The 11,615-nt window shown below is 40.8% G+C and overlaps 1 protein-coding gene across 4 annotated transcripts in view; it reads left to right on the top strand.

The window, feature by feature from the left end:
- LOC135201747 (GPI mannosyltransferase 3-like) overlaps positions 1–11,615 on the top strand; it is a 120,897-nt gene that overhangs the window by 95,320 nt on the left and 13,962 nt on the right. For 2 of the 4 annotated variants that reach the window (XM_064230995.1, XM_064230967.1), the window contains 3 exons: positions 7,557–7,685; positions 8,561–8,737; positions 9,167–10,063. In XM_064230995.1, coding sequence (XP_064087065.1) covers positions 7,557–7,685; positions 8,561–8,737; positions 9,167–9,521 — 661 coding nt within the window. In that variant the 3' untranslated portion in view covers positions 9,522–10,063. Of the gene's footprint in view, positions 1–7,556; positions 7,686–8,560; positions 8,738–9,166; positions 10,064–11,615 lie in introns of those variants that run through there. The other 2 variants (XM_064230977.1, XM_064230987.1) reach the window with 2 other exon arrangements.

An 11,615-nucleotide genomic window follows, 5' to 3' on the forward strand; every position in this document is an offset into this window, starting at 1 on the left:
CTTCGAGGGGGCAGTTCCTACTTTCTCAGTAGGAAAACTAAAGGCGGACTGTGCCACCTCTCTCTTTAGTGAGAGGACTCCCCAGGTTGTCGGACTTTCTCATTCCAGATGGGTACGACGCCCGGACTAGGCTCGCGAGATCCCTTTCCATCCATGACTATGGCGGAGATGACGGCTCTTGTATACCAACAAGAGCCGTTATTTAAAGTTTGGCTAAAGGTCTGCTGCACACCATGCAGTGTGACCTTTGTACCGACTTCCCTTCATAGCCAGGAGAAAAATTGTAGGAAGCACGTTCTGGCGGAAGCTAAATCCGCCATGAACCTAATAAAACTGATTGCTTCCTCAATTTGGGGAACGGACCTCTTTTCCAGCACCAGTAGTAGCAGAAGTCCTTCATGAGGCTTCTAAGGTTAACCAGTGCCTCAAAGTCAGGTGTGGGACTGGTAGCAAAGCGGAGGCAGGAATCTTCTGGTCCTAACCCAAGGAACAAGAAGAAACCAAGGAAGTTCTCTCCCTTCCAGCCTTCTCAGCAAACGTTGGTTCAGGCAGTCCCAGCACCACAAGGGCAACCATCGTCGAAGGGTCAACAACAATACCTTGTTCTGACCCCTCAGTCCCAGCCAATCTCAACCCTCTACTTCCTTTGCTGTCTCGCCAGCCTACAATTCCAGCTATGAAAGCCAGAACTTTCAGGCTTTCAATAGGTTTGCGAGAGGCAGCAGAGCAAGAGGTCCTCTCGATTCAGAGGATCCGGCAGGGCTGCTAACAGAGGAAGAGGTTTCCGAGGAGCAAGAGGTGGCCGCCCCTCGGCAAACCAGCAGTGAGAGTCCCAAGGTAGGAGGGAGGCTGTACCTCTTCCGCCAGCGGTGGGGTTTTCAGCCCTTGGGCTCAAAGTATAGTAACAAAAGGACTAGGTTGGAGTTGGCTAGAGGGCCCTCCTCCAACCAACAGATTCTATCAAGCACCAACAACGGAATTGGTAGAGTATACCGAAGATCTCCTTCTCAAAGGAGTAGTCTCAAGAGTCAACAATTTAAAATTTCAAGGACGCTTGTTCAGCGTGCCAAAGAAAGACTCGGTAAACCGAAGAATCCATCTTAGACTTGTCCCATCTGAACTTATTCATTCATTGCGACAAGTTCAGGATGCTGACCGTGTTTCGCAGGTACGGACCTTACTCCCCGTGGGGCTGTCCACAACTCTATAGATTCTTCAGATGCCTACTATCATGTTCCCATAGCCAGACACTTCCGTCCATTCCTAGGCTTCAAACTAGGCAACAGATCCTACTCCTTCAAGTAATGCCATTCGGGCTCAACATAGCCCCCAGGATCTTCACCAAATTGGCGGAAGCAGTAGTGCAAGAGCTAAGGAAACAGGGAATAAGTTAGTGGCTTATCTGGACGATTGGCTTATTGGGCAAAGAACCCCAAAGAATGCAAAGAAGCAACGGTCAGAGTAATCAAATTCCTAGAACATTTAGGTTTTCAAATAAACAAAACCAAGTCCAGACTAACACCGGCAATCTCGATTCCAGTGGTTAGGCCTTCAGTGGGACTTACAATCGCACACTCTATCAATTCCTGTCGTTGAAAAGAAAGAAATTGCAAGAGCTACAAAACAATTTCTCAAACGACAACAAACATCCAGGAGGTGCCAGGAGAGGATCCTGGGCTCACTCCAGGTTTGCATCAGTCACAGACGTTCTGCTCAGAGCCAAACTCAAAGGTATAAACAGAGTATGGCGCTCAAGAGCGAATTGCAGATCACGGGACAAACTAGCCTCTATCCCAGCGATCTTACGGAAACGTCTCCGTCCCTGGACGTAGACAAAGAATCTTTCAAAAGCAATTCCTCTACAGTTTCCCCCTATCCATCAATAGTGATCCACACAGACGCCTCACTAACAGGGTGGGGAGGATACTCCCAGTACGAAAAAGTTCAAGGAACTTGGTCGTTAACATTCCGCCGCCAGCTACATATCAATGTACTGGGAGGCCATGGCAGTATTCCTCACACTGAAACGGCTCCGTCCGCCCAAGAACTCACATTTCAAATTAGTTCTGGACAGTGCAGTAGTAGTACACTGCATCAACAGGGGCGGATCCAAGTCAAGCCACTTGAACCATGTCATGATAGCCATCTTTTCTCTGGCAAACAAAAACAAATGGCACCTGTCAGCCACTCACCTGGCAGGAGTCAAGAACGTAGTAGCAGACGCTCTATCGCGCTCCGCTCCGTTGGAATCGGAGTGGACACTGGACAGGAGTTCATTCAATTGGATCAGTCTACAAGTCCCTGTACAACAAGTAGACCTCTTCGCCACGGAGTCAAACCACAAACTCCCTTGTTACGTGCACCCAACCTCGATCCTCTAGCATACGCTACGGATGCAATGATCCTCGATTGGAACGAATGGAAGAATATCTACTATTCCCCTCCGGTGAACCTTCTCATGAAAGTTTTAGACAAACTCAGAACATTCAAAGGCCAAGTAGCTCTAGTAGCTCCCAACTGGCCCAAGAGCAATTGGTTCCCTCTACTCCTAGAGTTGAGACTCCGACCACTACGGATTCCCAACCCCAAACTAACCCAGTTAGTGCAAACTCAGACTGTGTCCGCTTCCTCAAGAATTCAGAAAAACCCTACTTTATGGATTTTCTGAAATTCGCAGCCATGAGGAATGCAGAAATTGATCCCCAGAATATCTCATTCTTGGAATCAGATAAAAGAGAATCTACTCTCCGGCAATATGATTCATCTGTCAAGAAACTAGCAGAGTTCCTTAAGTTGTCAAATTCTCAAGTCATGACAACGAACCTAGCCATAACTTTCTTCAGATCATTGTTTGAGAAAGGCTTAGCAGCAAGCACTATCGCTACGACCAAATCAGCTCTTAAAAAGATCTTCCAATTTGGTTTTAGCATAGACCTTACGGATTCGTACTTTACGTCCATACCAAAGCTTGTGCTAGATTAAGACCATCAACGAGACCTAAATCAGTTCCTTCTTGGTTCTTAAAATGATGGTCCTCAACTGGCCTCGACATTAACAATGACTCTTGCAATTATATATCCCTCCTGAGGAAAACCCTATTCTTATTAAGTTTAGCCTCCGGAGCTAGAATATCAGAACTGTCAGCTTTATCAAGGGAACCAGGCCACATTGAGTTCCTCCCCTCAGGGGAAGTCCTCTTATCCCCAGATCGCCATTTTCTAGCCAAAAATGAAGACCCAGAGGACAGATGGTCCTCGTGGAAAATCCTACCTACCTACTCCTCAAGACATTTCCCTTTGTCCTGTCAACTCATTAAGAGCCTACCTAAGCAGAACAACTCTGAAATCTTCAGGCCCATTGTTCATATAGTAAGGAAGGTGGTACATTATCCCTAAAAGGGATCAGGCAACAAATTTTATACTTCATTAAACAGGCCAATCCAGAGTCCTTTCCTCGGGCCCACGATGTTAGGGCGGTGGCCACATCTATTAATTATTTCCAACACATGAATTTTTGACGATCTTAAGAAGTATACAGGCTGGAAATCTCCGACAGTTTTCAAACGGCACTACCTAAAACCCTTAGAAGCCCTCAAATTTCCAGCAGTGGCAGCTGGAACACAGTTTCTCCTGATTCTTAATTTTTACTATAACTTCTTGTAGCCTTCCCCTTCTACCTGCCCCATTGCACCCTTACTTAGTTTAGTCGCCTCCATGTATTGGATTACCTTGAGTTTGCTTTGTTCATCATTCTAATTGGATTCAGTTCCATTCTTTTGATATATCAACTTATATGTGTCTTTGCCTAACCTGTATTGTTATTGTTGTTGTAGGCTAACTAATTTAAGTTATACCCATGTTTTAGGGCTTATACTTCCCTTAGGGTAAGACTGTAATTTTAGTTGATTATTATACTATTAACCTTACAAGTGTTTAACTTTACCTTCTTAATTTATCTGTACTGTTCCTCAAGCTTGGTGTTTAGCATTCTCTGGTACTATTTCACAGGCCGACACAGGTCAAGCCCAGAAAAGGGAGATTTTGACGAAGGAAAAATCTATTTCTGGGCAACGACCTGTGTCGCCCTGTGAAACCCCACCCTGTAGTTAGATTATCCTCACCCAGCTTACCCCAAGCTTGGAGGCTATCTTCAGGAATGACATCTCAGGCGTCGGAGGCGCTCACGGTAGTAGTAGACCGGGAGCTGTAGCACGGCTCCTCCGTAGTTCGGGGTTTTGTCGAAGGAAGAAGCTAAATGGCAAGGGACCTCTGGTAGTGATTCCACTCGCTCCTTACTACACCGACACTTCTATAAGAAGTGAGCGAGCCATTTATCTTGGCATTATATTGTTTCTTTTTTCTCTAGGATGAATAGCAATATTTATTCCTCAGAAATAGTATCAAAGGAACCATTTCACAGGGCGACACAGGTCGTTGCCCAGAAATAGATTTTTCCTTCGTCAAAATCCCTTTTAGCTTCTCAACAGGCTTCAGTCACCCTCCAGAAGTCATTTCTTCTGGAGCTGGACTGGTGGGTAGGCCCCCAGCCGGTCTAGGATGTCTTGTACCTCCCTCCAAGTACTATGTCTATCCTATTGTTAAGAGCGGAAGTTTGTTCACATATTAAGAAATGACAAATTTTTTAAGACAATTTGTATTTTTCTTAGATACAAATCTGAGGTCTTAACATTATACTGCCCACTTCTAGCCACCCCTCTGTTTGTTAAGACATCCTGAGTTGGGAAAGACTGACGCAGTGGCGTAGGTGCGTGGTCTTTGACCACTCTTCACCTGATATACGCACGCGTTGCCAGATCTTAAAAGATTCCTTGCTTTCATCTGTGTTTTAACCGGATCCAGCTAGGTGCTAGAAATGATCCTATTGTTAAGACCTCAGGTTTGTAACTATGAAGATTAATAAGGTACCTGGGTGATTGGCTGGTGAGAGCAAAGTCATGAGAAAAATGACTTCAGGACAGACATCTCATTCTCCAGTATTGTCATAGCTTAGGCATTGTGCTAGAGAAGTTGAGTTTGGATCCCAGTCTGAGGCTGTTGTACTTAGGGATGCTTATAGACACAGTAAAGTCCAAAGCTTTTCCTTCAGATTAGAGAATAGAGAAATGCAAAGAAGTAGTGAATCCCTTCCTTGGAAAGGAAACACAACCAGCAAAGCAGTGGAAAATAGTTTTAGGGATCCTAAGTTCCTTGGAGAAGTTAGTTCCACACGAGAGACATCACCTTCAGTCTTTACAATGGAGGACGAAAGAGTTTGATCACCAAGTGCAGATCATCCATATGAGCAGATTCCACTGTCAACAAGGGCGAGAAAAGATCTACTGTGGTGGTTGCAAGACAATAATCTGACAGTTGGGATTCCCCTTCAACAGCCCTCTCCAGATCTTCTACTGTTCTCAGATGTGCCACTCGAAGGTTGGGACGCTCACATGGAGGAGCTGATGATATTGGGAAAATGGAGTCAGAAGGACAGAGAACTTAGTAATAAACGTGCTAGAGCTAAAAGCAGCCAGGAGTTCAGGGAGAGGATCTGAACAAGGTGATGCGGTCTCAGAATCTCAAGATGCCCCTGGCAGTCCCTTTGTGGCTGAAGGCAGAATGGTTCTGGACCTGTTAGAACTCCTGATGGATGCTCCAAGAGAACTTCCTCCCTGGAACAACTTACTATGTCAACCACACGTGGATAAGTGCCACCAGCCGGTACAGTCCCTATCTCTTCATAGATGGAGACTGTCAAGTATCTCCTGCGAGCGAGAGGTTTTTCTCAAAAGCTAGCATAGCAGATTGCTGGATATATCAGAAAGTCATTGACAAGTAAGTACGGGGGAAAGTGGTCTGTCTACTGTGGTTGGTGTCGTAAATGGAGTGTTTCTCCACTTAGAACTTATATTCAACAGTTAGCTGATTTTCTGATATACCTCAGAACAGAAAAAAATCTTTCTGTATCGACCATGAAGGGGTACAGGGCTGCACTAGCTTTGGTTCTGCAAATGAAATGTGTAGACATTTATTTTTCTTGGGAAATAGCTGTGTTAATGAAGAGTGTTGAGCAGTCTTGTTCCTGTTCCCCATAGGAAGTAAAGTCTCTCAATTGGGATTTAACCATGGTATTGGCTAGCCTTCTAAGCCCCCATATGAATCCTTGTGACAAGCCAGGGATAGAAGCTTTACTCTGAAAGCAGTCTTCTTGTTGAAATCTAGCATTGACCAAAAGGACAGGGGAGTTACATGGTTTGTCATATTAGGTAAAGCATTCCAGAGGTTGGAAGTCGCTAGTCTTCGAATTAATACCAGAATTCATAGCTAAGACTCAAAATCCATCAGTGGCAGATGACAGATTTGTCTCCTTTTCTATACCTTCTTTCCGAGACTTTCTGCGTAATGAATGTGAAGAAATGATATGTCCTGTCAGGGTACTACAAGCTTACTTAAAAAGAACTCGGCATCTCAGACCTAGATGTTGAAGGCTTTTTGTGAGTACAGGCCGGGTCAAGAAAGAAAGTGTCCAAGAATACAATATCATTCAGGCTAAGTGGTGGTTCGAGGTGGGCCCTTATATGTTAAGACCTCTGGTTTGTTAGTTATGAAAATACAAATTGATTTAAAAATTTGCCATTTGTTCATATACAACGTATATCAGGAATGCATATCTGACAGAATCTGGAAAGTCAAATAATTTTGTGAGAGCTAGAGCTCATGACATCAGGGGCCTCAGCTCTTCTTTGGCATTCAAGAAAAATATGTCTGTTGAGAGGATTTTGAAAGCTGGTATTTGGCTGCATCAAACAACTTTCACTTCCTTTTATTTAAAGGATATTATCCATAAATCCTTGGACACTTTTTCCTTGGGTCTGGTGGTGGCTGCCCAACAAGTGGCATAACTCATCCAGTACCCCTGGCAGGTCAGTTAGTATCTAGTCTAAGATGAAGGTAGGAAAGTGGAATGAATGAGATGACTGGTCTCATTTCTTTCCTACGTTTTCTATCTTCTTCTTTACCTAAGGGCAATAAGAGGAAGAATACCATCATAAGCTGGAATGGACTAGATACAGGTGAGTGAGACAGGCATGCTGTTAAGGTAATCAATGGCATAAGATACTTTTCAGTAGCAACAAACCCCTCTGTAACAAGGAGAGAGTGGGGTGATAACAAATCCACATACAGGATACATGGATTTGTTATGAGAACAGATAGCCATCCATCTTCCACAAATGCAATGAATTATGTACATAATTGTATAAAATACCCAGAGAGATGAACCAATAGATTCTCACATATCATAGTTCTGAGGTTGTAGGATTGTCTTAGAATATTTTTATTTGGAAATGGACTGAAGGTGGCAAAGACCTCACATATGTTAGTTATGAAAAATACAAATTGATTAAAAGTTTCTCATTTTATCAGCTGATGCATTTATTGGGCTACAGCTCTATCCAAACATAACATGTTTTTTCTTCTATAAATTGCCCTAATGTGTTATTTTCTTTTATATATTGTGTGAGCTGATATTTAAGAATAAATTGACTTTTTATTTTTCAGCTGCCTTAGTCACAAGGAGTTTCGTTTTCTTCTCCCTATCTTACCATTGTGCCTTTGTATTGCCAGCGATTATATTGCATACGAGCTGTCATCACAATCCAAGAAAGCAGAAAAAAATGTAGTATGGAGGTAATGGTTCTCTCTCAAGTACTGTATAGTCAATAAAAGTTGTAGGGAGATGTATGAACCCTGATTTTTTACGAAACTTGTTTTTTATGCCATCTTGATGTTGAAAAGTGGATGGTATATTGACAGATTTTGTCTTACCAGATGTTGCAAGCCAGACATTTAAAAATAGGAGAAAGTAATTTGCTAATTCTTTATATGAATAAGGAATGTTGCATAAAAGCAAATCTTATCTCTTGCTGAGAGGCATGTATTTTGGAGTTCGAGCAAGTGATGTATGTAATATGTTCTTGTTTTACAATTTGTTGACATTTACATTTATTCAGTTCATTGTGTGCAGTTGCAAATAGTACTATGTAGTATTCTTCTTTCTGGGACAGATTTATATATCAAAAGTTCTTTGCTCTTGTCCATGAGACTAGCCTAACTAAAATGAAATATTGGCTGCATGGTCTTTGAATAGGTTGATGGTTCCTAGCTTTTTCACCAAACACTGCCATTCATCAACACATTCTAATTTTGCTGGAATTTCATAAAACAGAATTTTATTTTTTATTTTTGATACCCTGATTTGCAGCAGTTCTTTGGCATAGTGTTCACAGCAACATGCTCTTCTGTATTTAGTAGATTTTCACACTGGTGATCCAAGTTGTGTGAAAGATTGGCTAATGACATAACCAGTCGATGACATCACATGCACGACTTCAGGGGACAGAAATGAGATTGTTTTAACAGTTGAAATGATATTTGCATGTTTTTTATGCATTTTGGATGAATCATACAAAAATATCCGTAGGTGCTTCAATAAATTGAGAATTTTATAGATATTTTGCTTATCTTGTATCAGTTGGCAATGCTTTTCTTGTCATTTTTTTCAGGGCTATGATTATCCTCATTTTCTTGATACTGCCTAATGGTCTGGCTTTAGTTTATCTGGGACTTGTACATCAGAGAGGACCATTAGATGCTATAAGTGTGCTAAGAAAAGAAATTGCATCTCATAAGAATCCCAGTGTATTATTTTTGATGCCATGTCACTCCACACCATATTACAGGTAAGCCTTTCTGTGCTGTAATAAATGACTGTATTTTTTCAGTTATGTTTTAGTCATTGGATTTAGTAACCATAACTGACCACATATCATTTCAAGCAAGTAACAGACTACACTTGAACTGTTTGGTAGTAAAACATGAGTATTATAGATAAGCCTGAATAGCTTGGGGAAATTACAAGTACATATTATTCTAACAAACTTTGAGGAAGTAACTGCATTGCAAGTGCTTCTGTATGTTTTATGTAACCAAAAGAATGATAGAATTAAAAATTGAATTAATTTTGTTTTTCTTCTCACCAAAGAAAAACCTCTCTAGTTCAAATTTGTTTGTCTGTTTGAGCTTGCTAAATGTTGGTATGTACGTATAATGTTTGGTACACAGAACTGGCCGAAGACTGTGGCTTGATGTTATGATTACCTTTTTTCCAGTCACTTGCATAGAGATGTACCACTCCGCTTCCTTACTTGTGAGCCCAATCTGAAGTATGAAGTCAACTATACAGATGAGGCGGACGTTTTTGAAAAAAATCCACTTGATTGGCTTTATCAGGAATATGGCATCACTGAACATAAGTTGCTAAATAGAAGAGATGAAAGTTTATCAAAGCACAGGAGCTTAGGTGATATAAAGCCTTTACCCACTCACATATTGTTATTTGATGTTTTACTAGAAAAAATTGACAAATTTCTTGAGGAACATAAATTTCATTTATGTCACAGAATATATAATTCTTTAGTTGTTGATGGTAGAAGAAGCAAATATATTCTTATATTCTGTAGGTGATTAATGTAAATCATTTGAAAATATATTTGATATTTTTTGTACAGTATTTGTATTGTGTTAAAGTTCAGATGCTGTATACAGTGGACCCCCCGTATTTGCGGACTCACGCATTCGCAGATTTCTCTCTGGAACATTTCCCCCCCATTATGCGAGGAAAATTCACCTATTCGCTGTATTTTTATATGAGAAATATCCACAAATCCCTGTTTTTTTATCAGTTTCATCATAAAATGCACTTTTTGTGATAAAACTATATTTAAAAAACCAGGTGTAAAAATTTTTATGAGGTTTATCTTGAGTTTTACCTAACAAAGTAGGAGGTTTTAAGCATTTTTATAGGGGTAACAACTATTTGCAGGTTCTAACTATTCGGGGGCGTCTGGTACGCATCCCTTGTGAATACGGGTGGACCACTGTAGTCAGTTAAAGAGAATTGCCTTAGTTTTTCAGAATTTTTTTTCAGAACTTTTTATTTTTTTTATTTTTATTACAGGGCAAATAAATCACACAAATATAGAAAAAGTATTTCAGTTGCAAAAATATAGTAGTGCCTTACTTAATCCTCAAATTTTGGCCAACAGTTGACAGTTATGTTGGAAATATTGACTAAAATCTTTAACTTGGTTATTTCAGAGTAAATGACCACTGAGCCAAAAATTTTGGCCTTCCTAAGGCTGGCTAACATGCTTATATTAATAAACAAGTATTTTTTTTTGTAAATTATAAGTTACCAGGTATCTGGCTACTAGCAAATTGTGTATCATGACTTCCTCAAGTCCAATTGTCAAGTTTTTTTAAATGTTTTATTTTCCAAGTCAGTTGCTTCACTGACATTCCTTTCCACACTACCTTAGTCTTTCAGTAATTGTAAATGTTGAAGTTCAGTATGTATTTGGGTTCAAGGTATCCCATATTTGGAATAGATTATCGCTTTTATAATTTTTTCCCTGTTAACATATGTTAATATTTGTACAGGCAGTCCCCAGTTATCATTGGGGGTTCTGTTCCGACCACTTGATGATAAGCGAACATCACTGATAACAGGAAATCGGCAATTTATGAGGCTTCTGGCGCTGATAACCAGTTAATTGGACTTATGTTAGGTATACAGTGATCCCCCCATATTCGCAGGGGATGTGTACCAGACCCCCCCATGAATAGTTAGAACCCGCAAATGTTTGGAACCCTTATAAAAATGCTAAAAACAGCCTATTTTGTTAGTTAAAACTCAAGAAAAACCCACTAAAAAGTTCTATACTTGGTTTTTTTAATATTTTTATCACAAAAAGTGCATTATCGGCACCGATAACTGGAAATTGACGCATCATGGTGCCGAAAATCGTCGCTGATTTTTGGCGCTAGGCAAGCGCCGTAAAACTGGATTGCTGACAACTGAGTCCGCTGATAATGAGTGACTGCCCGTACTGGGGACGCAATGTAATATAGTCATGATTATTTTTTTTTTATTACTTTATTGACAGTGTCCTTCAGTGAACAGTGAATATTTTGATATTGCTGGTACAGCAGTGGAAACCTGTGATAAGCCTTTTTATCCTATTGGTCAGTATTTTCTTCCTCCAGTAAAGTGAGATTTCATTGTGATATGATTGTGATGACAATGTCACAGTCTAGTCACTCAATCAGTAGTGCTGTCCCAAGGAAGAAATATTTCAGAATGAATGTTGGATATATTTTAAGTTTTGGTGATTTCCAATAGTCTGACCTCTTAAAGATGGCACGCCGTGGTCCGGCAACTCCCATGACCCAGGACATTTCTGAATAAGCTGCCATCCGGTCTTGAGTGGTTACAAGGCTGGTTCCATGTGTAGTTTCATTTTTTGGATTTCAGAACAGAAGCTCCAAAAGTACACAAGCACATTTATTTCCAATGGAAACATTGTGAAACTCAAAAATGTTCAGCATACAAAATAACTGTAATTTGTATATAGGCGGTCCCCGGGTTACAACGGGTCCGGCTTACAACGTTCCGAGGTTACGACGCTTTTTCTTAAATATTCATTGAAAAATCCGCCTTGGGTTACGATGCTTGTTCCGAGGTTACGACGCTGACGCTTCCGACACTCGTAGTTAACA

This window comes from Macrobrachium nipponense, chromosome 23 (assembly GCF_015104395.2).
Source record: "Macrobrachium nipponense isolate FS-2020 chromosome 23, ASM1510439v2, whole genome shotgun sequence".
NCBI lineage: Eukaryota > Metazoa > Arthropoda > Malacostraca > Decapoda > Palaemonidae > Macrobrachium > Macrobrachium nipponense.